The following is a 25,792-nucleotide window of genomic DNA, read 5'->3' on the forward strand; positions in this document are numbered from 1 at the left end:
CTAGGAATGTGGCTCAAGTGGTAGAGTGCTAGAGCTAGACTTGAGCAAAAAGAAGCTTAGGAACAGTGCACAGGCCCTGAGTTCAAGCCCCAAGACTGGCAAAACAAAACAAAAAACACTATGATTTGGCCATCAGTGGCTCATGCCTATAATCCTAGCTGTAATCCAGAAGCTGAGATCTGAGGATTACATTTCAAAGCCAGCCCAGGCAGGAAAATTTGTGAGACTCATCTCCAATTAAACACACACACACACATACACACACACACACACACACACACACACACACACACACACACACACACACACACACACACACTTACACTAAGATTTCATCCCCAAATTTCAAAGCCAGCCCAGGCAGGAAAATTTGTGAGACTCACCTCCAATTAACACACACACACACACACACACACACACACACACACACACACACACACACACACACACACACACACACACACACACACACACTTACACTAAGATTTCATCCCCAAGAGATCTAAGAGGTCTCATTATGTAAATCCAAGTATTCAAAACACGAAAACCCCACAAATTTGAAATAGTTCTAGTCCTAAGCATTTTGGATAATAGAAGTTAATATACACAACAGAATTACATATCCATGAGGGTTCTTTCAAAATAACCTTATGAGTTGTAAGTTTATATTATAAATGGTGTTCTTTACTGAACAATTTATCTAGAAATAAAACATTTTCCCCTAATCCAAAACTGTAAAATGTAAGGAAAATATGTATACTGTGGTTTATAGAAGCTTTTACAAAGATATACTCAGCAATCCTTAATTTCTGGCCAGAAATACACAGGCGGAATTTTGGTTTTGGTTTTTAGATGAGGTGTGCCAGGTAATCTGGAACTCCTGCTCCAGCTTCCTGAGAGCTGGGTTTTAAGTCTAGTCTAGCCTTCCTCTCCAATTAAGCATACTTCGTGTGCTCAGGGAATTAAAGCACGTGTAAAATTAAGAATACACAAATATCTGGAAGACAAATGTTAATCAAGCAATTGTGAAGATTTAAGAATTTGCTTTTACCCTTGCATTGCTGCTTCTAGTTGCTGACTTCATTCATCAGGAGCTGCTTGCTCACTGTGCATTTAAAGGTAAGCACAGAACTGCTGGCATGAGCCAATGGTAACAACTTTTTTTTTTTTTTTGGTCGGTCGTGGGGCTTGAACTCTGGGCCTGGGCGCTATCCCTCAGCTCTTCAGCTCAAGGCGAGCGCTCTACCACTTGAGCTACAGCGCCACTTCCAGTTTTCTGGTAGTTTATTGGAGATAGGAGTCTCACAGTCTTTCCTGCCCGGGCTGGCTTTGAACCGCGATCCTCAGATCTCACCCTCCTGAGTAGCTAGGATTACAGGCGTGAGCCACCAGCGCCCGGCTCCGGCTCTTTTTTTTCTTTTTAAAAGAACCACCAAGTGGGATCAAAGAAAGCCCAGATAGAGGTTTTTCAGCTATGCTCAGAGTTCTTGGCAGGAATGGCCTGATTTTTACCTTAGAAAAGTCATTACAATAGAAGTGTGGACAGACTGGTGTGCTAAAAGAAAAAAAATACTGATTTAAAAATTCATCCAGCCTAAAATGCCCAGGGCCTGAGCCAAGCGATAGAGAGGAATCAATTCCACGAGTATGAAGCAGGCAGAATCAGTAGACTTGCTGATTTATCAGACATGGGAACCTATCTTCTCATGTAAGTTCACACAAGTGAGCAGCAGGACATACGAGGGTAATGTCGAACTAAGGTTTGAAGGGTTAGTGTAATGTTCAGTATTTATCTGAAGTGCAAGAAAGGTGTTGTTTCAAAAGATTTGAAAGTTAGGGGTTGGGAAGGTGGCTCAGTGGTAGAGCGCTTGCCTTGCATGCCTGAGGCCCTGAGTTTGATTCCTCAGCACCACATAAGCAAAAAGAAAAAAGCTGCAAGTGGCGCTGTGGCTCAAGTGGAAGAGCGCTACCCTTGAGCTGAAGAGCTGAGGGACAGTGCCCAGGCCCAGAGTTCAGGCCCCACGACTGGACCCCCCGCCCCAAAAAAAGATTTTTTAAGTTATTAAATGTTAAGATGAGAACATGAGAGTGGGAAGCCTGTGAAATATACCTGGGAACAGCCAATAGGGGAATCCTCCAAAGTGGCTGAGGAATAGCCAGAGGGAAAGGAGGAAAGCCCAACAAAAATAGTGGTAGAGAGATGAAGGGGGTTTACTTCAAGAAGTCAGAGCAGCACCTGTGGCTCATACCTATAATCATAGCTACTCAGGAAGCAGAAGTTTGAGGACTGTGGTTCACAGCCAGCCTGGGCAGAAAAGTCCATGAGTGTCATCTTCAATAAACTACTCAGAAAAAGCCAGAAATGGCACTGTTGTTCAAGTGGTAGAGTACTGGTCTTGAGCACAATGAGGCTCAGAGACAGTGTCCAAGCCCTAGGACTGGTAAAGGAAAAAAAGGCAAAGCAAAGTAGAGATGTGCTTCAAGTGGTAAAGTGCTAACTGTAAATGGCTGTAAATGGTGTGAGGTCCTGAGTTCAAGTTAAGGTACAAAAAAAAACACAAATTTGAGCTAAATAAGCAGGTACCAAATTTGAGTCCGTCTTTGACCTAAAAAAAAAAAAAAGGCACAGCAACAGTGCCAAATATAACAGAGGTCATTCAGAATTAATGAGTAAATTCAATGACTAAGAAGTCATTGGTGGGGCTGGGAAGGTGGCTCAGTGGTAGAGCGCTTGCCTTGCATGCCTGAGGCCCTAGGTTCAATTCCTCAGCACCACATAAGCAAAAAGAAAAAAAGCCGGAAGTGGTGCTGTGGCTCAAGTGGTAGAGCGCTAGCCTTGAGCTGAAGAGCTGAGGGACAGCGCCCAGGCCCAGAGTTCAGGCCCCACAACCGGACCCAAAAAAAAAAAAAAAAAAAAAAAAAAGTCATTGGTGATGTTGGCAAGTCTAGTTTCAAAGATATGTTGTGTGCAGAGACAAAAAATAAAAAATAAAAACTTGAGTAGTCTCCTCTTATTAGAGTTCAGCTGAGCTAAATAAGCCTAAGGAAGTTGTTTCTGAAGGTTTCTAATATACTTTTATTTTTCTAGGGTTAGAGAGAGTAGAGGGATGAGCCACAGGTTCTGCAAAGTCAAAATTAAGAGTGTGGTCCAAAGAACCAGGAGATGGAGGATCATGAACAGGTCCTCAGCAGGGTTAGTTTTCAAGAGTAAGAATATCTCCCACTGAGATGGGAAAATGGCAAAAACAAAAACTTAGAAAATGTCTAATAGAGTAGAAGAAAACCGTTGAGAGGTAACTGTTGAGAGAGAGAGAGGGATTAAAAAAGGTGAAAGTCATGACATAGCTTTGAAGAAAAAGATCTAGAAGAAAATCAATTACAGGACAGCATCAAGTACCTAGCTGAGGTCTGAGAAAAGTCTCCATCTAAATGAATATTTGAGCCAGGAACCAGTGGTTCATGGCTTGTAGTCCTAAATTCTCAGGAGGCTGCGATCTGAAGACCACAGTTAGAAGCCAGCTTGTGGAGGAAAGTCTGTGAGACTCACATCCAATTAACTACTCCAAAACAGCTGGAACTGGATTAGTGGCTCTAGTGGCTCAAGTAATAAAGTTCCAGCTTGAGAGAAAAAGCTCAGGGCCAGGGCCAATGCCCAGACAGGTCCTGAATTCAAGTCCCAGTACTGGCACAAAAACAACAAACAAATAAAAAACAAATGGGCTGGAAACACTTCTCAATGGTGCTGTGACTGCCCAGAATATGTGTAGCTTTTGATTCAATCCTTAGTTAAAAAAAACAAAAACAAAAATTCCAGCCAAATAAGAAATATGACCCAGAGATTTAGCAAGACTGATCAAAAGCATAATCTGAATATTTTTGTCCATTCGAGTCTTATGTTAAAATCCTGACGCTCAATGTATTGATATTTGGAGAGAAGGAACTTTGGAAATAATATGAAGTCATGAGGGTGGGTCGTTGAAATAGGATCAGTACCCTTCTAAGAGCTTGAACACAGTGAAACAGCAACCACTCAAACCAAGAAAGACCTTCATAATGAAATCTTACTAGCATCTTGACTTCCCAACCTCCAGAACTTCAAGAAATATTTGTTGTTTAAATCAGTCCATAGTATTTTGTTATAGTGACCTGAACTAAGATAATACCTTATAATTAATATTCCAGAAAATGTGTTGAATTTATGAAATAAAAACAGAAATTTATAAAAGAGAACCACAACGGAGTTTTTGGAAATTAAAAATAAGATTCAATATATGTTCACAAAGGATCAAAGAAAAATTTAAGCAAATTCTCTCAGAAATATAAAAACAAATGACAAAGAGAAAGCAAGAAAGATAAACATTAAGCTAGGTCCTAGTAGCTCCCATCTATAATACTAGCTATACAGAAGACTAGAATCAGAAGATCACAATTCAAAGGCAAGCAGGGCAGAAAAGTCCATGAACTCTTATCTCCAATTAACTGGCAAAAATCCAGGACTGGAGGTATGTGGCTCAAGTGGTAAAGCACCAGCAAAAAAGCTAAAGAGCCAGGCACCAGTGGCTCATGCTTGTAATCCCACGAAACTCCATGAGACTTTTATCTCCAATTAACCACCAGAAAACTGGAAGTGGTGCTGTGGCTCAAGTGGTAGAGCACTTACCTTGAGCTGAAGAGCTCAGGAACAGGGCCCAGGCCCAGAGTTCAAACTCCACGACCGACCAAAAAAAAAAAAAAAAAAAGCTAAAGAACAGCGCCCAGTTGCTGAGTTAAAGCCCCAGTACTGTCACAAAAAGAAAGAAAAAAAATGAAGAATACAAACAATATAGAAAAAAGAAAAGCAGAACACAAATGCTAGAACTCACAATAGGCAGAAAAAAAGGTATTTTCAAAGAAATACAGGGTAATTTCCTAGAACTGAAGGAAATGAGTCAGTTACCCAGACAGCTCAGGAGAATCTGACAATTTGTCCCAAGTCAGTGAAAACACAACCCTTTACCAAGGTGTTGCCAGCAAAATTTCAGAACAAAAGTTCTAAAAAGGCAGAAAAATGAAAAGTAGGACCAAACTTAGGACCCAGTATGTGCTAGTCAGGCACTCTACACTGAGCTGGACCCCAATACTAAGATTACTTAATGCTTTAAACATATGTACATTATTTTGTTAAAAATCTAATAAGTAGGTAGATGTTCCTCTTTCAGTGTTCTATATGTCCTCTTCCTCAAAAGATTAAAATTTGGGCTGAGAAGGTGGCTCAGTGGTAGAGTGCTTGCCTTGCATGCATGAGGCCCTGGATTCAATTCCTCAGCACCACATAAGCAAAAAGAAAAAAGCCAGAAGTGGCGCTGTGGCTCAAGTGGTAGAGCGCTAGCCTGGAGCTGAAGAGCTGAGGGACAGCGCCCAGGCCCAGAGTTCAGGCCCCAAGACCGGACCCCCCACCCCACTAAAAGAAAAGATTAAAATTTATGGGCTGGGAAGGTAGAGAGTGCTTGCCTTGCATGCCTGAGACCCTGGGTTCGATTCCTCAGCACCACACAAGTAGAAAAAGCCGGAAGTGGCGCTGTGGCTCAAGAGGTAGAGTGCTAGCCTTGAGCTGAAGAGCTGAGGGACAGCGCCCAGGCCCAGAGTTCAGGCCCCACTGCCAGACCCCACCCCCCCCCAAAAAAAAAGATTTCCCTAATTGAAAGATACAAACGTAAAATGCAAACCAAGCCCTAGAAACAGAGTATCTCATAATAATCATATAGGCAGTTTTCCCATGCTCTGAGTATTAAAGAAATAGAAGATAGGCAGGTGGTAGGGGCTTCACTTGAGTAGAGTTTAAGTCGAAACAATGCAATATAATGAGTCTCTGTCTCTTTCTCATATTCAAACAGGAATAAGCAGCTAGGTAGTGTAATATACTGTAAGCATTCACTGACTACACCTCTCCTCCTAGCCTAATTAAAAAAAAACTATGTTTTTTGATTGAGTTCTCTACAATGCCTGTTATCAATATAAAGATTATTTAACATCACAAACTAAACTTGTATAATGAAATCTTATGGATATTGTACTTTTAAAGATTTTTTTGGTGCATTGATCAGAAATCCTGACTAGATTTTTATTATTTCAACTATGTAAGCATTTGTTACAAGTGTTCAAAAACAGATCAGGAGGGTGTCTCTGGACCTAACAGATAGGGGAGTATTTCGAAGTATTCTGAAACTGGTTTAAAACAGGGAAGGATCATGCTTGCTACTCATACCTTTCCCAGTGTGGAGCTTTATAACACAGTACCTTTATGACACCATTAAAAGTTTTAAAACAGGTGTCCTTAAAAATACTAGCATGAATGCATATGGCTCATGTCTGTGACCTTAGCTACTGAAGAGGTTGAGACCTGCAGGATCTTGGTTCAAAGCCAACCTGGGTAGGAAAGTCTGAGCCATTTCCAATTAACCAGCAAAAATCTAGGCTGGAGGCATGACTCAAGTGAACAAGCAAGATGAGGAATGAGCCCTAGAGTTCAAGCACCAGTATTGAAACAACACATAACAAAACCCTCTAGCATGTTCTTTGAATACCTATTAGACATATATATTTATACTATTCTGATTAAAAAATCAGAAGTTTAGAGAGGGAAAAATGCACGTAAAAAGTTTATTTCTAGCCCTGAAAGAAGTACTAAATGAATTCATCAAATATAGTAGTTAATGTCAATGTAACAATACTTGGATGGGATTAAAAATAGAAGACAACATAAAATTTAAAGACAAAACAGAAGACTTTTATTTAATTTCTACAAAACTAAACAAGAAAAAAAATCCAACATAGGTGGCTGGGAAGATGGCTCAGTGGTAGAGCACTTGCCTTGCATGCATGAGGCCCTGGGTTTGATTCCTCAGCACCACATAAGCAAAAAGAAAAAAGCCAGAAGTGGTGCTGTGGCTCAAGTGGTAGAGTGCTAGCCTTGAGCTGAAGAGCTGAGGGACAGCACCCAGGCCCAGAGTTCAGGACCCACGACCGGACCCCCCCCCCCCCCAAAAAAAAAAATCCAAGATATTTCAACCAAAAATTCTGAATTTCAAATATAGTTGTTTTTCTTAAAGAATGAAGATCTGACTATCATACTTTTCTGACTCCTGCCTTGACAATATTCTATAATAGTGAATGAGAAAATCCGGGTGCTGGTGGCTCACACCACACTTGTAATCCTAGCTACTCAGGAGGCTGAGATCTGAGGATCATGGTTCAAAGCCAGCCTTGGCAGGAAAGTCTGTGAAACTCTTTTCTCAATAAAAACCACTAGAAAACTGGAAGTGGCATTGTAGCTCAAGCAGTAGAGCGCTTGCCTTGAGCTGAAGAGCTGAGAGACAGGGCCCAAGCCCAGAGTTCAAGCCCCAGGACCGACAAAAAAACCAAACACAAAAACAAAACTAGTGAATGAGAAAGACTCTAGTTCCTTCAAAGCCAGGTCAGTGATTAGTTGTGCTTCAAAATTCTCATCTCTTATAATCTGCCCATGTGTATAAATGTTTAAAATGTGTTTATAAGTGTATAAAAACGAAAGTGGAGCTGGGCAGGGGTGGCTCACGCCTTTAATCCTAGCTACTCAGTAGGCTGAGATCTGCCAATGCCAGCCAGGAAAGTCCATTAAACTCTTATCTCCAATAAATCACCAGAAAACCAGAAGTGGTGTTGTAGCTCAAGTGGTAGAATGCTAGCCTTGAGCTGAAGAGCTGAGGGACAGCGCTCAGGCCGAGTTCAAGTCCAACAACCGATCAAAAAAAAAAAAAATAAGTGGGTATATATGTATATATTTTTTTCTTTATTTCTTGCCAGTCCTAGGGCTGGAACTCAGGGCCTGGGCGCTGTCCCTCAGCTCTTCAGCTCAAGGCTAGCACTCTACCACTTGAGCCACAGCGCCACTTCCGGCTTTTTTCTTTTTGCTTATGTGGTGCTGAGGAATCGAACCCAGGGCCTCAGGCATGCAATGCAAGTGCTCTACCACTGAGCCAACTTCCCAGCCCCGCAAATTCTTTCTTGGGAGTGTATGTGTGTTTGTGTGTGTGTGGGGGAGGGGAAGAGAAAGAAAGAGGGAGGAAGAGAGAAGGGAAGGGGGGGGAGGATAACTAGGCTTAGGATCAGGGCCTTGTACTTGCTAAGCTCTACCACTTGAACCATGCCCCTACCCTTTTTAATTTTCACTCTCTTGCTTTTGCTGTATTAGCCTGAGATGGTGATTCTATTACCTCTGCCTCCAGAATTGCTAAAATAACAGATATGTACCACCATACATAATCTATTTTTTGAGAGAGAGAGAGACAGAGAGAGACAGAGACAGAGACAGAGAAAAATCACTTTTCCTCAGGTAAGCCTCAAACCTGTAATCCAGGCTAGCATGGATTACAGGTGTAAACCACCATGCTCACCCAGATACAAATTCTTTAAGCATTTATTTATTTTTTCTAACTACAGCTACTGTCTGATCAGATCTAAAATTATTCTGGCAAAAGTGCTGTATATAAAACCATGTATTTAAGTGAGCCCTACAGAGAGAAATACGAATAGGCAGTTCAAAATTACTTGTTAACGGTTTGTATAGGACTGGTGGCTATTAGATTTTTTTTGTCATGGGGGCTGAAGTCTGGGCCTGGGTGCTGTCTCTCAGCTCTTCAGCTCAAGGTTAGTGTCCTACCCCATGAGCCACAGCGCCACTTCTGGCTTTTTTCTGCTTATGTGGTGCTGAGGAATCCAACCCAGGGCCTCATGCATGTGAGGCAAGCACTCTATCATTGAGCTACCTTCCCAGCCTGTACTAGATAAATTTTAAGCAGCTTAATATTTTTATGTTAAAAGGAAGAAAATTCACACTTTGTCAGGCACTCAACAGTATGTCAGCCATGTTGTCATATACCACACACTCACTCTACTTGTTCAATAGTCTGGATAGGATAAAATGTTCACTATTTTTTGTGGCTTCCCAATTTTACTTGTCTCTAAAAAGCAGTAAAAGCATACAAAGAAAATATATTAGGACCACCAGAAACTCTACAGTATAAATAAGTATTTACAGTAATATTGTTCTAGTAACGTAAGAGGACTAAGATAACTTAGATTTAAGTGGGAACTCCAATTTTAGGGAGATAATAAAAAGGGTGAATGAATACAAAAAGACAATTATAACACAACATGAATCTTGATTCATATATAATTGCTTTTTCAACAAGATGTGAACACTTTAATTTAAAATTAACTAATAAATCACAATTCTGTATTCCTTTTAAGATTATTTTGTTTAAAAAAGACACATTTCAGGATTAACCAAAGCCTATTTCTAATACAGATTAGTTTACCCAAGTAAGTAAAGAATATACCACAGTGCAGCTCCCTTAACCTAGGAGTCAGGTTTTAATGACAAAGTCCGTTGCCAGCAATGGACATGTAGATAACCATCAAAGATGTAAATATAAATCCCAAACTGCTTCTATAAATGGAAAAGCCCTTTGTTGAGTCACAGCATAAAACAGGGGTCCTGAAATAAACCCCATGAATGTGGTCTCTGACTTAGGATGGAAGTGCCTTCTGTAGTGGTCATGAGGCTCAGTCTTCTCACCTAGTGGGTTTTCTATTTCATTGGCAGCATCTTCTCTATCATAATGCATCCAGAAAACTGTTCACAATGTTCAAATCTGGAACTCAAGAGGCACTGCAGCTTTCCGCCAGAAATAATCAGCTTGTGTCTGTAAAGTAACTTAGTGATAACTGTAGAAGGCCAAATAACAGTTCAAAAAAAAAAATCAAGAATCTTATTGAAAACAGAGGCCATTAAGTGCTTTAGATCAAAGTTTCATTATTTTCCTCATTTTTTCAAAACTTTCCTGTTATCAATAAAAGCCTTTCTCCTTATACTTGTATTTTAACAGATATGATAGGGCCTATAATAGGAAATAAAACTCTACTAGTTTTCCCAAAATATTCCAAAGTAGCAAAATTATTTTTATTCATGATTTGTACTACTGCAGGATGGCAAATGGGTATGAAGTTCATTGGGAGTGGATGATGCAAACAAAATGTGGCTCCAGGCATGTCAGAATAGACAATACCTCATCCAAAAGCAAAGAGCAGAGCAACACAGAAACAGAGGAGAGGAAATAAAGGGCATAAAGGTCATTCTAGTAATTAATGCTACAGGTCACAGACCTTTCTTTTTTCTTTATTAAATCTTAAAAAAAACTATCAATAAGGACATTTCATTTTTCTTCCTTTCTCCAGTTTTTACATGAATATTCTACTTATTTGAAAAAAAAACTGAAGTCAAATACTTCCACCAACAAGTACTTTGTTATTTAAATTATCATAGTAAGATAATGGTAATGGGTTGAGAACATGGTAACTCACAACAAAGCTTTACAGTTTATTGGTCATAAGCTGCATCTCTATAATAGTGACATTTCTCATTCATGATTCTATTTTAGAACCCACCAAAGTTCAAGTTTCTCACTCAGGTTTTGTTAAGTCCCAAATATTTTTCCTTTTAAATAGACAAGAGTTAAGTTTTAAATTCTGAAAACTCAATGGTTACTATATTACTTGTTCCATGGGGTAGGTGAAGGCATTTGTGAAAGATGGCTGAACCTAAAATTGTAACATATACAGAAATTTATTTCCAAAATGAAGCCTGGAGTAGCTGGCAGTGGCAACAACCATTATCAAAAAGCCCAAGTAGGAACAATAAACCATTTTGGCTCCTGAAGCCAAATGTGAAGAAGAAACAGGCAGAAAGGAAGACAAAACAGTCAGTGGGATTCTTTTTCTGTCTCAATGATTTAGTTATAAATATAGATTATTAGTCCTCTTTCTATACATGTAACAAATGTCAAACTTACTATCATGAAATTTCTAAAACTGACTCTTTCACATTTGTTTAAAAAAAAAAAGGTAAAAATCACATACTTTTCTTCCTCTTTTTCAGTTCAAGTTCTGAACTGAAATATTAAACAACAGCTGGTCCTAACTTCTATAAAAAGTTAAACCATTAAGCTCCTTTGCCAATTTAAAGAGCTACATCATTTCTATCATACTTGCCTTGAATTTAGGCATGAGAAAAACTTCTCAAAGCAATTCAAAAGGAGCAAGTCAAAGAAAAGGGAAACTACAGAGGAAAGCCAAGACTAGATGAAACAAATACTTGTGAAATACTCGAATCTGACATTCAAGTACTGAAAATACCCCAAAGGAAAATCAACACGATCTATTATAACAGTCAGCAAAGTAAGACACAAATCTCACACCTAAGAAATGGCCTTAATAGGCTGTCTGCTGAAAGATGTAAGGCTAGTGATTCAGTCCACAATTCCTTTTGGACCCTAAAAAAGGGGTTCATTTGAAAGTTATAAATATCTTATTGTATTTTTCTCTTGGTTGTCTTCAGGGAATAGTAGTTTTGTTTTTTCTTTCCTCCATGTTATACAGGTGATCTCCTTAACCCCCCCCAAAAAAGTAGTAGTTTTCATATATTAAAAGACTTCTTTTAGAAAATGGAAAAAAAAAATAAGAGGCCACAGTAATGATGTTAACGGTTGCTCTTCATTGCTTCTTTAGCTGCCATGATTAGCGGTGTCAAGCTGGATAATGGTTTGGCCAGTTTCAGGAAGGGATGCTATGGGGGAGAGGGGCAGAGAGAAATGTATATGTCAGTTAAGAAACAAAACAGTTTTTTTCAACTGAGCTTTAAAAATTATAGATCATTATTTAATAAACTGAACATTTAATTTCTTCCAAAACCTCTTATAATCCCTATATCTTTTTTTTTTTTTTTTTGGTCATTTGTGGGGCCTGAACTCTGGGCCTGTGCGCTGTCCCTCAGCTTTTCAACTCAAGGCTAGTGCTCTACACTTGAACCACAGCGCCACTTCCAGTTTTTTCTGCTTATGTGGTGCTGAGGAATCGAACCCAGGGCCTCATGCATGCAAGGCAAGCGCTCTACCACTGAGCCACCTTCCCAGCTCCCCTATATCACTTTTTATAGTTGAAAACAATTTTTCTAATAAATAAAATATAGTTAAGTGCTCTATAAATATACTTACACCAGCATCATATAAGTTTGAGAATTAGTAATATGAGGAACTTACTACTATAACATCGTTTGAGAATTTTATTCTTAGCAGATAAAACTATATATATAAATAACCAGCTGCTACCTTTCATGCTGGTGATCAGTAAATAGTGAAATATTATTAGCAAAATGAAAACTTACTATTGACACTCAGAAAGTGAATTTTTCTAAAGAGTCGTCTTTTCCAAATTTACCTGTAACAATTCTTTGGCTGAACCTCTTTTCTCCACATCCATTTCCAAACATCGATTTAAAAAATCTCGAAATATTGGGGAAAGTTTCTCCGGATTCTGAAGTTCTGGGGTTCCATTAGTTGCTATCAGGTACAAGGCCTAAAATGAGAACATCTTTACATATTTAAGGCAGCTCCACATACACCTGATAAAATTATGGTAGAGCATTTTTTTTTTGGGGGGTCCGGTTGTGGGGCTTGAACTCTGGGCCTGGGCGCTGTCCCTCAGCTCTTCAGCTCAAGGCTAGAGCTCTACCACTTGAGCCACAGCGCCACTTCTGGCTTTTTTCTTTTTGCTTATGTGGTGCTGGGGAATCGAACCCAGGGCCTCGAGCATGCAAGGCAAGTGCTCTACCACTGAGCCACTTTCCCAGCCCTAGAGAATAATTTTTTAAAGACAATCACTGTAAACTAATCTTCCCTTCCTGTATCTCTCTGGCTCTCTCTAGAGTGTATGTTTTTGTGTGTGATGCTGGGGATGGAACCTAAGACATTTTGCTATTTCACTTTGAGTTCTAAACACAATACATTTTCATAAAAATACTTCACCTCTTATACACAGAGGTATAAAGAAAAAAGACAACATAATCCCACTATCAATATATAGTACAGTATATAGTTTTTTTTAAAGATTCTCCAACTTTAAGCCATACTATCAAATTTCAAAACAGTTGAATTTATTTCAACTTTTCTTTCCCTGTATTCCAACTTATCTCCCTTTTCTGTGGTTCTGGGGTTTGGACTCAAGGCTTCACATTTGCCAGGCAAGTGCTCTATCATTTTAGCCAGTCCACGAGATAGTTTCAGTAGTAGCTCATGCTAGCCTTCAACCTACAATTCCTTGAACTTATAATTAATCCATCATTAGTGATCTGATCTTACACATACCTCTTTTCTAAGGACATGAGTGCATTTACTCATGAGCAGCCTGGACACTTTTTATCTCCTAGTTTCTCTACTCCCAATGCCCATGTTGCTCTCCAATGTCTCCATGCTTTCACAGGTAGTGCTCTCTAGTAGCAATTTTTTTTGTTTTTGTCTTTTTTCCCATGACTGGGCCTAAAGGTGAATAAGTGCCTTCTGGCTCCTCATTTCTCTCTGAGATCTTTATCACATTTCTCTGAAACCCAGGCTTATGATGGCTTATTTATCTTCCCTTGTTTAAAGACCTACTAAATCCCAGACCCCTACCCTCACTGTTATACCTTTTTGTACTATACCTCTAATGTTATTCTCATCATAATTTTCAGCATTTTCAATAGCTACATGAATGCATGCTACAACTTGATCTGTTGCCTGATGCCTTTGTGCTGTATAGTTCCTCAGATACATTCACTTCTGGCCACACCCTCTACCATCCATATCAGTAGTTGTGGCAGAAATTACAAGCTCAAATCTTGGTTGTAGTCTACCTTCTACATTCCTAGAATCTTTATCTTATGACTTTACTGGCACCTAAATCCTAACTCATCTTTCCAGTGTCCATGATTCCCTTCACATATCATTTCTTTCACTTCTTGAAAATCTTTTTTTTCTTATACTCTATAGTTTTTCAGGTTGCTTCAGGTAGGGAGGGTTAAAATGGTCCTTGTTACTTCGTCTTCAAAGCAAATGTTGTCACTCATCAAGTTTCTATCTATTGCATCCATACTCATCAAGACTCAGGCTTCATCATCTTTTTGTGTGTGTGTGTGTGTCAGTCCTGGGGCTTGAACTCTGCTCTGGGCTTGGGAGCTGTCCCTGTACTCTTCAGTTCAAGGAGCGTGCTCTACCGCTTGAGCCACAGCACCACTTCTGGTTTTCTATTGGAGATAAGAGTCTCACCGTCTTTCCTGCCTGGGCTGGGTTTGAACTGTGATCCTCAGATCTCAGCCTCCTAGTAGTTAGGATTACAGGCATGAGCCACCGATGCCTGGCTAAGGTTTCATCATCTTAATGAACATATGTTCTCTCCCTCACTTGTAGCATGATGTTTCCAGACTATACTTTTATTTTGTTTTACCTTTTCTTCTGGCCATTCCATTTGGGGACCAAATAATTGTTATAGCTAATAAACTTTATTTTCTACCTCTAGCCTGGATCCTAACTTGCATACTCATTGGCCTATTCAACATATCCATTTGAATGTTCTGGCAGGTCTCTCAACCTTAATATGCCTAAAGTGTTAAAATATTATCTGCTGAAAGAGTTCAAGCCCCACATCCAACAACAACAAAAAATATCTGCTGATACCTCACCTGCTATCATGCCCCTCTCCTCCTTTCATTTTTCTCATTTTAGCTGAGGTGAATGTCAAATTTATCATTCTAGTGGCTTAAGCTAAACTCTTAGGGCCTTCCTTAATGCTCATCTCTCTCATGCAGTCTCCTGGCACAACACATCCAAGTCAGGCACTGGTAGATCATGCTGATAATCCTACCTACTCAGAAGGCTGAGATCTGAAAATCAAGGTTCAAAGCCAGCTTGGGCAGGAAAGGCTGTGAGACTAATCTCCAATTAACCACCAGAAAATCAGAAGCGGAGCTGTATCTCAAAGTGGTAGAGCACCAGTCTTGAACAAAAAAACTTAAGAGACGGGGCTGGGAATGTGGCTCAGTGGTAGAGTGCTTGCCTTGCATGCATGAGGCCCTGGGTTCAATTCCTCAGCATCACATAAGCAAAAAGAAAAAAGCCAGAAGTGGTGCTGTGGCTCAAGTGGTAGAGCGCTAGCCTTGAGCTGAAGAGCTGAGGGACAGCGCTCAGGCCCAGAGTTCAGGCCCCACGACCAGACCCAAAAACAAAAACAAAAAAACCTCAGAATTCAAGCTCTGAATTCAAGCCCCATGATGACAAAACAACAAACAAACAAAAATATACAGAATCCAACCCACTGTTTAGCAACCACACCAATAATATCCATGCATACTATCATTTCTTGCGTGAATTATTGCAGCAGCTTCTGAATGATCCTCTTGAAATATTGAAATAATTTACATCTCTTTTACATTTCACTGCGCTCCAATATATTTGTCATCTAGAGTAAAAGCCAAAATCCTTTCCAAGGCTTCCCAAGGCCAATATAGTATCTGACTTCTTTATGGATCTACTTCATTTGCCTGCTGTTTGCTCAATGCATTCTAGCTATGCTGAAATCCTCAAGGACCTTTGAATATATATTGGAACACTTCTGTTTGAGAGCATTTGCATCAATTGTTCCTTCTGTTCAGAATGCTCTTTCCTGTTATCTTCTATATTCAAATGTCACTTCAGCAAAGCCCTTCAAAAGTATCCTTTTGAAACCAAACAACCTGATCTTTTTTGCTAGTCCCAGTACTTATGAGTCCATGGCTTAATATATATTATTCTTATTTATTTTATTATTTCTCTTCCCCCACTAGAATGTTTTTCTTGGTTCTTTTGGGAAACACCTTGAATAGGGCCTGATACAAAGCAAGGCTCAAATTAACACTGGTTAGATGAATGAAAAAAATAACACTAAAACTTAAAAAACTGAATGGACAAGCATATACTGAATGGACAAGTGTACTCTATTGATAGTATTTTCTACTTACCTGAGCTGGAATCTTTTGGCAGTGAGGCAAAAACATTCAGGAAATGAATTAAAATGTACTAAAATCTAATTCTATCCATTGTATAGATTCTTTAACTTCCCATAATACTTTGAAGGTTCAATATTATAACCTATAAAACCTTCTTAAGTTTTTTTGCCAAATAATATTCCATTGTTTATTTGATGATTACATTAGCTGCTTCCACTTTTTGCCATTTCAAATAATATTGCTGCTCTGAACACTAATATACAAGTTTTGTGTAAGCACATGTATGCTTTTTCTTCCCACTTTAAATGAACTTATGCTATATATCCCAGGCTAGCCTTGAACTTGCAATCCTCCTATCTTAGCCTTCCAAGTACTAGGGATTATAGGTGTGGGCCACCATGCTCAGTGACATGTATGTTTTTAATTTACTTAGATACCTATCTAACAACGGAACTGCTAAATTACACTGTAACTAACTTCTAACTTTTAGAGGAACTATCAAATTGTCTCCAAATGAAGTTGTACTATTTTAGAATCTCACCAGCAATACATGAAGGTGATCCCAAATTCTCCATACCTTCACCAAAACTTATTACTGTCACTATAGTCATTCTACTGTAAAAAGAGCATCTTGGTTTTGATTTGTATTTCCTTAATGATGTAAAGCCACTTGTAATTTAAAGCAGGGATGGTGGTGGAAACTCAGCTGATGAGTATTTCCTTGTTGAAAATCTACCCTTTAGTTTGAATATGAGCCTTAACTTTATCATTCATACATTCTCAGAAATGTAACCTTACTTTCTTCTTCATTGTCCCCAGAGTGTAGGAAAAATTAACTTAACTATGCAGAAAAAAGGCATCAGGGCATATCAACTTTGTGAAAGGGTAAGTATACTCTCACATGCAAAAAAAAGCAACAGAACTTACTATTAAAAACCTATAAACTACTGGGCACTGGTGGCTCATGCCTGTAATCTCAGTTATTCAGGAGGCTGAGATCTAAGGATTGATGTTCAAAGCCAGCCTGGGCTGAAAAGTCCCTGTGAGACTCTCTTATCTCTAATTAACTACTAAAAAAAACCAGAAGTGGTATTATGGCTCAAGTGGTAGAGTGCTAGCCTTGTGGACAAAGAGGTTCAGGGACAGCATCCAGGTCCAGAGTTCAAGCCCCGCAACCAACAACAACTACAACAACAAAATCTATAAATTATTTACCTAACATGTTCAGCTCTGTAATTCAGAGGTAATGTAATTTTTAGATGTAGAGTAAGGGAAATACTAGGTTTTTTGATAACTTTGTATTCTATATTCTTATCCACCTTTCACAGGCAAGTACTAAATATATGTTTTTGTTTTTGTTTGGTCTGAATTCTGGTCCTGGGTCCTGTCTCTCAGCTCTTCAGCTCAAGGCTAGCACTACCACTTGAGATACAGTACCACTTCTGGCTTTTTTGCTATGTGGTTCTGAGGAATGGAACCCAGGGCCTCATGCATGCAAGGCAAGCGCTCTACCACTGAGCCACCCTCCTAGCCCCTAAATATATGTTTTAAGGAAAAGTATTTTTCTTTTTTTTTTTTGGGGGGGGGGTCCGGTCATGGGGCCTGAACTCTGGGCCTGGGCGCTGTCCCTCAGCAGTTCAGCTCAAGGCTAGCACTCCACCACTTGAGCCACAGCGCCACTTCCGGCTTTTTTCTTTTTGCTTATGTGGTGCTGAGGAATTGAACCTAGGGCCTCATGCATGCAAGGCAAGCGCTCTACCACTGAGTCACCTTCCCAGCCCCAGAAAAGTATTTTTCTTTTTCTTTTTTTTTTTTTGGGGGGGGTCCGGTTGTGGGGCCTGAACTCTGGGCCTGGGCGCTGTCCCTCAGCTCTTCAGCTCAAGGCTAGCGCTCTACCACTTGAGCCACAGTGCCACTTCCGGCTTTTTTCTTATGTGGTGCTAAGGAATCGAACCCAGGGCCTCAGGCATGCAAGGCAAGCGCTCTACCACTGAGCCAACTTCCCAGCCCCGGAAAAGTATTTTTCTTATGGTAAAGTTAGGATTTAACTGATCTTACCCTCAAGGGATTTTCATTGAGGTATGGAGGCTCTCCTTCTACCATTTCAATTGCCATGATACCCAAAGACCATATGTCAACTTTGGGGCCATAAGCTTTCCGTGTAACCACCTCTGGTGCCATCCAATATGGTGTTCCAACCATGGTACTGCGTTTGCTCTGCTCAGGGGTGATCTGGGCACAGAAACCAAAGTCAGCTATAATACAAAACAAAACAAAATATTTAGAGTTAATGGTTTCTAGAAATGGTTTTAAAAACGTTAAGAGTTCAAATATCAAAATTATCTCCAATTTTTAAAAGGAATTTAATAATAAAGTAAGCCAGAATAAGTTTAAAATATTTTGAGGGTGTTATTTACTCTCACTTCTTCTTCTTCTTCTTCTTTTTTTTTTGTCAGCCTTGAGGCTTGGGCCTGGGCATGGTCCCTGAGGTCTTTTTGCTCAAGGCTAGCACTCTACCACTTGGCCACACACAATGCCACTTCTTGTTTTCTGTTGGCTAACTGGAGGTAAGAGGCTCACAGACTTTGCTGCCCAGGCTAACTTTTAAGCACAATTATATCTCAGTCTCCTGAGTAGTGAGGTTTACAGGTATAAGCTACCAGCATTCAGCTTTACTCTCACTTCTTGCTCTACAACACAGCATACATTATCAGATGTTTCACTGTGAATAATTAATTCAAACCTAAAATATTTTTTAAAAAATCTGAAAGAAAGAACAGCAAAGATGAATACCAAATTTAAATGAAAGTCAATCAGGCAAAGTCAGGAAACAGACTGCTTTTAAACAAACAAAAACTAGAGTCACTAAGCATACAACTTAGTAGAGAGCTTAGAAGAACACATCTGACTCCACTACCTCATTGTGTACCCAAGTAATAGGATACCTACTTCAGCACTTGATACTAAACTAGTGGGAAAGTAGGATGAGAAGTCAGGGCTGTTTTCTTTCCTTGCATATTAAACCATTTGACTCCTTATATAACCACTGTTAACTATTAGGTTTGTAGTCTTTATACTTTTTAATATTTTTTCTTTTTTCCAGTCTTGGTGCTTGAACTCAGGGCCTGGGCACTGTCCCTAAGCCTCTCTGTGCTCAAGTCTAGTACTCTTCCACTTGAGCAACAGCACCACTTCTGGATTTTCTGTTTATGTGGTACTGAGGAATCGAACCCAGGGAGGGCTTCATGCATGCTAGGGAAGCACTCCCCCACTAAGCCACATTCCCAGCCCTTTAATATGTATTTTATTTATTTATTATTTGTTTGTTTGTTTCCAGTTGTGGAGTCATACAAACTGTTATCCAAAAAAAGTCTAATAATTTAGTTTTCATGTTTATATAGCAAAAATGTAGCCAGGCCCCAGTGGCTCATGTTTGTAATCCTAGCTACTCAGGAGGCTGAGATCTGAGAATTGAGTTTCCAAGCCAGGCTGGGTTAGAAAAGTCTGTGTAACTCTTATATTCAAATGACCACCAAAAAGCTAGAGGTTGAACTGTGGCTCAAGTGGTAGAGTGCCATCTTTGAGACAAAAAGGAACAGCACCTAGGATATGAATTCAGGCTCTAGTACCAGCACTATAAACAAAGAATGTCTTTTTCCTACTTGTCCAATATGATTATTGAAGATGAACAATTATTGATCACCTGATCAAATAACCTATAGAGGGAGCTTGGGAGAAAAGATGTTAAGAAGACAAGCCCTCTAGCAGACCAGGTTGGTAGAAAGGGTTGATCTTTTGATTGAACATCCTCTCTCAGCAACAGTTCTTGAATCCTCCAGGGAGGGGGGGGGGGGGGGAGATTTGGAAATGAGGGATTATGAAAGCAAAGAAAGAAATGTCTATGTTTCTTCGTGACTTACTGTGTATGATACAGAATTCTAGAAAAGTGACATTGCCACACTCCTTCCCCCGACTCCCACCACCTATCATCCCTGAGATCAAGATTACATTAACTACTTCTATAAAATTTACAGATAGCTGAAGAGTATGAAAAAAACTATTCCAAGAGATGTCAGAAACAAAAGTTTATGGCTACAAAATATTGTCAACATGTGACATTCCAAAGTGCATATATATACACATACTTTTTCTTCCTTTGTCAGTAATATTCAAACTCAAGGTCTCACATTTGCTCAGCTTGCTTGGGTGATGTTCTACTATACTTGAGCCAGGTCTCCAACATCTGGCTTTTTGCTGGTTATTTTTTATTTTATTTTTTTATTTTTATTTTTTATTGTAAAGACACTATACAGAGGGTTACAGTTACATGAGTAAGGTAATGAGTATACTTCCTCTTGAACATTGTTACCCCCTCCATTGTTTTTCCCCTACCATCCCCTCCCTCCCTACCTTCCCCGAGGTTCTTTTTTTTTTTTTTGATTGTGATTAGGTGATTACATAATTTCCGGAATTTCACAGTATTGTAGAATAATGATGCTCATTTAAAGTCACAAGTTCATTCTAACTTTCCTGGAGCAAATTGTCTATCACAGTCTGTAACATATAACGGTGTTCACATGTTATATACCATACATGTGATCTTGCTGGTTATTTTTTTTTGGACTTTTCTGCTCAGACTGGTCTTGAACCTTGATCCTCCAGATCTCAGCTTTCTGATTACAGGTCTAAGCCACAGGTACCTGACAATATTTTACATTTTTTTAACCGAAAAAACTTCTCTGAGATACACAATATTTCTTTTTCTATTGAACATATGTTTAAGCAGACAAAAAGAAATTAAATAACTTGCTCAAAAATATTCAACAAATAGTAGCAGATGTGCTATTTAAATTTGGGCTGTCTAGTTCATAGTATTTATCAGGAGGCTCCATTTCCCTTCATGTATTAAATCATAAAATATTAATATAAGAATTATTTTAACTAGATAAAGGAAAGACATTATAGTAAACAAATATCAAATAAATGTTATTTCTTCATTTGTTACTCACTAAGTTTAACCGAGCCTTCCATCCCCAAAAGCACATTGTCACTTTTGATGTCTCTGTGGATCACTTGATTAGCATGTAAAAATTCCAGTGCCTGTAAACACTGAACAGAAGAAAATAATCAGTTACTAAAGTCTAAGAAAAGTTCATATATGCTATTTTATGACCTAAGCATTGCCTTGTTTGTATCTAGCAGAAGACTCTCAATACTTAAGAAAAACATCCTCTCACATGAAAAGTTAAAAGAATGTCATAATTAATAAGATCCTCTCCTCTGATTTTATTTATTTTTGTCCGTTGTGGGGCCTGAACTTGGCCTGGGCGCTGTCCCTCAGCTCTTCAACTCAAGGCTAGTGCACTACTACTTGAGCCACAGCACCACTTCCAGCTTTTTCTGCTTATGTGGCACTAAGGAATCGAACCCAAGGCCTCATGCATGTAGGGCAAGCACTCTACCACTGAACCACCTTCCCAGCCCCTCTACTGATTTTATCCAGACATTATTAAATAATGTCTTATAATGTCACTATTTTTTTTAAGACAGGGTCTTGTTACATTGTTTATGCTGGTCATCAACTCCTGGACTTAAGCAAATCTCCTGCCTTAGCCTCCTGAGTAAGTAGGACTAGGAGGTATGCTATGCATGCAACTCTTTGTCACTAATGGTCTTTCCCCCCATGTTTGGGATTGAACCCAGGGCTTTATGCATGCAAGGATGATAAGCAAATACTCTGTCACCGAGCAATAATCCAAGACCCTGTCACTAATTTTTCCCCTTCCTACTACTCATTATTTACTAAATTAGTGCTAGTTAACTACCAAATCACATATTACATCTTGGCAAGGCTTCTATATGTTGCTGCTACCTCAGACTTTAATATTAAATCTCAGAATTTAATAAGCAAAGGACTTTGTTAATGAATAAATGTATTCTGAATATAGTTTTTGTTATAACTTTGGTTACAAAATTCATTTTGTATCAACTATGAGAACAAGATAAATTCTCATTAAATTTGATCAGTTTTAAGTGATCAAACATTTTGTTAAGGGACATGATTAAAGAACTATGAAAAAGGTTATTTTCTTCTTTAAATCAAAGAAGCAGAACACAAATCAGAATTAAAATTTAAAGAACATTATTTTTAACACCTTAATAAAGGTTTGTAATTCATCTCGTACTACTGCAGAATTGTTGAAAGCCAAACTTACAGGAAATACAATATAATCATAAGAACTTGTACAATCTTATCCTTTCTTTGACAAAATAAAGGGTCAGTTTCAATGATGATAAATAATCATTAGCTTCAATTTCAATGATGATAAATAGCCACTAGCTTAAGTTCCTTTTAGAAGACATACATAGAAGGAAGACTTGTTTTGGTTCAGACTTAAGTAGTTTGGCAGAACTTATTTTACTTAAGCAAATAGTAGTTAAAAAATAATTATAAACTTAAAAAAAAAAACAGCAGTTATTTCATACTCAGAGAGTTCAATAAAGTTAGGACCAGAGTTTTTTTTTTTTTTTTGGTTCAACTCGTGGGGCCTGAACTCTGGGCCTGGGCGCTGTCCCTCAGCTCTTCAGCTCAAGGCTAGCACTCTACTACTTGAGCCACAGAGCCACTTCCGGCTTTTTTATTTTTGCTTATGTGATGCTGAGGAAATCGAACCCAGGGCCTCAAGCATGCAAGGCAAGCACTCTACCACTGAGCCACCTTCCTAGCTCCAGGACCAGAGTTTTTTTATAATGAGATGGTTCTAGTTTCAATCATGAATGATAATTTTAATGGTATCTGGTTTTACTCTGAAGTGTCCTTTTTAAAGGGTAAACTGTAATGATCACTCTACTAAAATTTGCCAATGAATGCTCTTCAAAGGTCTGTACTTCAGGGGCTGGGAAGGTGGCTCAGTGGTAGAGTGCTTGCCTTGCATGCATGAGGCCCTAGATTCGATTCCTTGGCACCACATTAGCAGAAAAATCCAGAAGTGGTGCTGTGGCTCAAGTGGTAGAGTACTCACCTTGAGCTGAAGAGCTAAGGGACAGTGCCAAGGCCCAGAGTTCAAGCCCCACAACCAAAAAAAAAAAAAACCAAAAAACAAAAACCGGGGGGGGGGTGGGTGTCTAGGCTTCATTCCCAAATAACACATAAAACACAGGGCTGAAGCTTTTATGTTAGATGAAAGGGTGCAAGGCAGAGAATATGTAGAGAAACTATCCCAAACACAATAAAATTTCCTAGGCAGGAAAACTTTCCCTTTTTTTTCACTCTTTCCTAACCATAGATCACTTTATCTTACCCAAAAGGAAGTAAACCCACCTCTCTGCATACAGCAGCAATTTGTGCTTCATCCATGCAGGTTTCTGTTACAACATCAGTAAGTGACCCACCAGCAAGGTACTCCATTACTACAAACAACTCATCTCCCACCAGGTAACTAAAAGTGGAATATACAAACACATTTACATTTTTATTTTTCAAACTTTATACATTTTTTTATTTTATACATTCTATGTTGAGGGACTCAAATGTTATGTATCATAATAAAACTAGAGCTAAGACAGCTAAGAACTGGGAAGAAAACCGGAAAGCTACTATGTTATAGTACAAAACTCAAAACTTGAAGAGATTATGATATATCCTCCTGAATCATTTTAAAGTTATAATTTTCCCACAATCATCACTTGTGTGAGAGTATTCAAATGAGTATTCCAATACACAGAGTATTCAAATTAGAATGAATGTATGATGTAGAAATCATTAGTCCTGTTTTCCAATGAAAGGACTTACCTCTGAAGACCAGGGACTCAAGCTATCTTAGGCAACACAACAATACCCTATCTCAAGGGGAGAGAGGGGGGAAAGAGAAGAGAGACAAACACAAAGACCTAAGAGTCTAGAAACAGAACCAGAATCTGAAAGCACATACCATGATTCTAAAGCCTAGGGTTTATCTGACTCACCAGCCCAGCCAAACTGACTTAAAAATGCTATTTTAAAGCAGGGTAACATACCTGAAAAGTTTATTTCTATGAACAAAGTCCCCATAATGAGAACTAAGATCTCAAAATATATTACCTTCTCTCCATTCTAAATACATGTAAGAAATCACCTATAATTCACTAGCTCCAATACAACCACTATTATTATTTTCTACTAGTCTTTATTTATGTCATTATTTAAAAAAAACTACACATTTAGTGGCGCTGTAGCTCAAGTGGTAGAGCGCTCGCCTTGAGCTGAAGAGCTGAGGGACAGCGCCCAGGCCCAGAGTTCAAGCCCCACGACCAACAAAAAATAAATAAAAATAAAAAATAAAAAAAAAATAAATAAAAAACAAAAACAAAAACAAAAAACTACACATTTGCAACAGTATAATTTTCTGTTTTTTCTTTGTTGTTTATTACTGATTCCTAAGCTAAATGAACTTTTAATAAACACGTGCAATTTGCTCACAGCAAACAGCATTTAAGTGAAAACTGGCTAGGTGTGGTGGCACACCAGTAATCCCAGCTACTCAGGAGACTTAGGCAGGAGGATAGCAATTTTGAAGCTTGCCTGCACTACATAAAATAAAAACTAACAGCAATTTAAAAACTGTGTAATTGTGGGCAAGACATGAATCTCAATATTTCCTAGTATTGTTTTATTTGCACAATGCATTATGAGCAATCTTTCATTTAACTGCTTTCTCTCCTTTGTCAAGTGATCTTCTTGTATGAGTACTTTCTAAATTATAATATAGTATATTTTTACCTCTTGTTCTCTTCCTCCTTTGAGGATACTTTTCAGCCCTGATGTTTTATTCCAACTAAAGTGGCTATCCTTTACAAAACTATGATATTATCCCAACGTTTAAAAATATTCAAGGGCTGGGAAGGTGCCTTGTGTGCATTAGGCCCTGGGTTCGATTCCTCAGCACACATAAGCAAAAAGAAAAAAGCCAGAAGTGGCGCTGTGGCTCAAGTGGTAGAGTGCTAGCCTTGAGCTGAAGAGCTGAGGGACAGCGCCCAGGCCCAGAGTTCAGGCCCCATGGCTGGACCCCCCCAAAAAAAATTCAAATTTACCTGTCCAAGAAATTAACTATGTTGGGATTCTTTAATTCTTTCATCACCAGAATCTCATTAATAATCAATTCCTTCTTTGGCTGTTTCTGTAAATTAATCTGTTTGATAGCAACCTAGAATGGAAACAGAATGGAAAAAACATCAGTTTTCCTAATACCTTTAGAAAAAATTGAAAGTTAAAACCACCACTGAGTAATTTAATGTACATATTATTTTATTACAGAATGAGACTGTAACTTATTCACAAATGGTACTTGTCTTGCACATGACCTATGCACAATGCTTTGCAACAGATAGAACCTAGATATGTTTAGATTTATCTTAAAGTTGATTGACCAACTCAAAGTTAGCATAGACCAGGAATTAATCTTTTTTTCATTTCAGGTTGGGAAAATAGTTTTTAAGTATTTTCTTATTTATGACAATGAACTTACTTCTTTTTTTTTTTTTTTGGGGGGGGGGGGGTCCGGTCATGGGGCCTGAACTCTGGGCCTGGGCACTGTCCCTCAGCTCTTCAGCTCAAGGCTGGTGCTCTACCACTTGAGCCACAGCGCTACTTCCAGCTTTTTTCTTTTTGCTTATGTGGTGCTGAGGAATCGAACCCAGGGCCTCAGGCATGCAAGGCAAGCGCTCTACCACTGAGCCACCTTTCCAACCCATGAACTTACTTCTTAGTTACCTAAACATAAGAATTGCTGTAAAATTGCATAGATCAATTCTTACAATATATTCAACTTAAAGAGATTTATATTTGTTCACATATGTGGTTGTTTAAAAAAACAAAACAAAAACAAAAAAACAAACAAACAAACAAAAAAAACAAATGTGGTTTAGTGATAGAGTGCTTGCCTAGCC

General features: G+C 38.8%; 1 protein-coding gene across 2 annotated transcripts in view; it reads right to left on the bottom strand.

Moving 5' to 3' along the window:
* Nucleotides 1-9,193: 9,193 nt before the first annotated feature.
* Pak2 (p21 (RAC1) activated kinase 2) overlaps nt 9,194-25,792 on the bottom strand; it is an 85,539-nt gene continuing 68,940 nt past the window's right edge. For both annotated transcript variants that reach the window (XM_070029925.1, XM_070029926.1), the window contains exons 10-15: nt 24,938-25,050; nt 23,190-23,307; nt 20,878-20,977; nt 17,927-18,123; nt 12,292-12,429; nt 9,194-11,641 (exon numbers count right to left, since the gene is read on the bottom strand). In XM_070029925.1, the coding sequence (XP_069886026.1) occupies nt 11,555-11,641; nt 12,292-12,429; nt 17,927-18,123; nt 20,878-20,977; nt 23,190-23,307; nt 24,938-25,050 (753 nt within the window). In that variant the 3' untranslated portion in view covers nt 9,194-11,554. The remainder of the gene's footprint in view (nt 11,642-12,291; nt 12,430-17,926; nt 18,124-20,877; nt 20,978-23,189; nt 23,308-24,937; nt 25,051-25,792) is intronic.

This window comes from Dipodomys merriami, unplaced genomic scaffold (assembly GCF_024711535.1).
Source record: "Dipodomys merriami isolate MVZ:Mamm:240054 unplaced genomic scaffold, mDipMer1.0.p SCAF_2, whole genome shotgun sequence".
Taxonomy (NCBI): Eukaryota; Metazoa; Chordata; class Mammalia; order Rodentia; family Heteromyidae; genus Dipodomys; species Dipodomys merriami.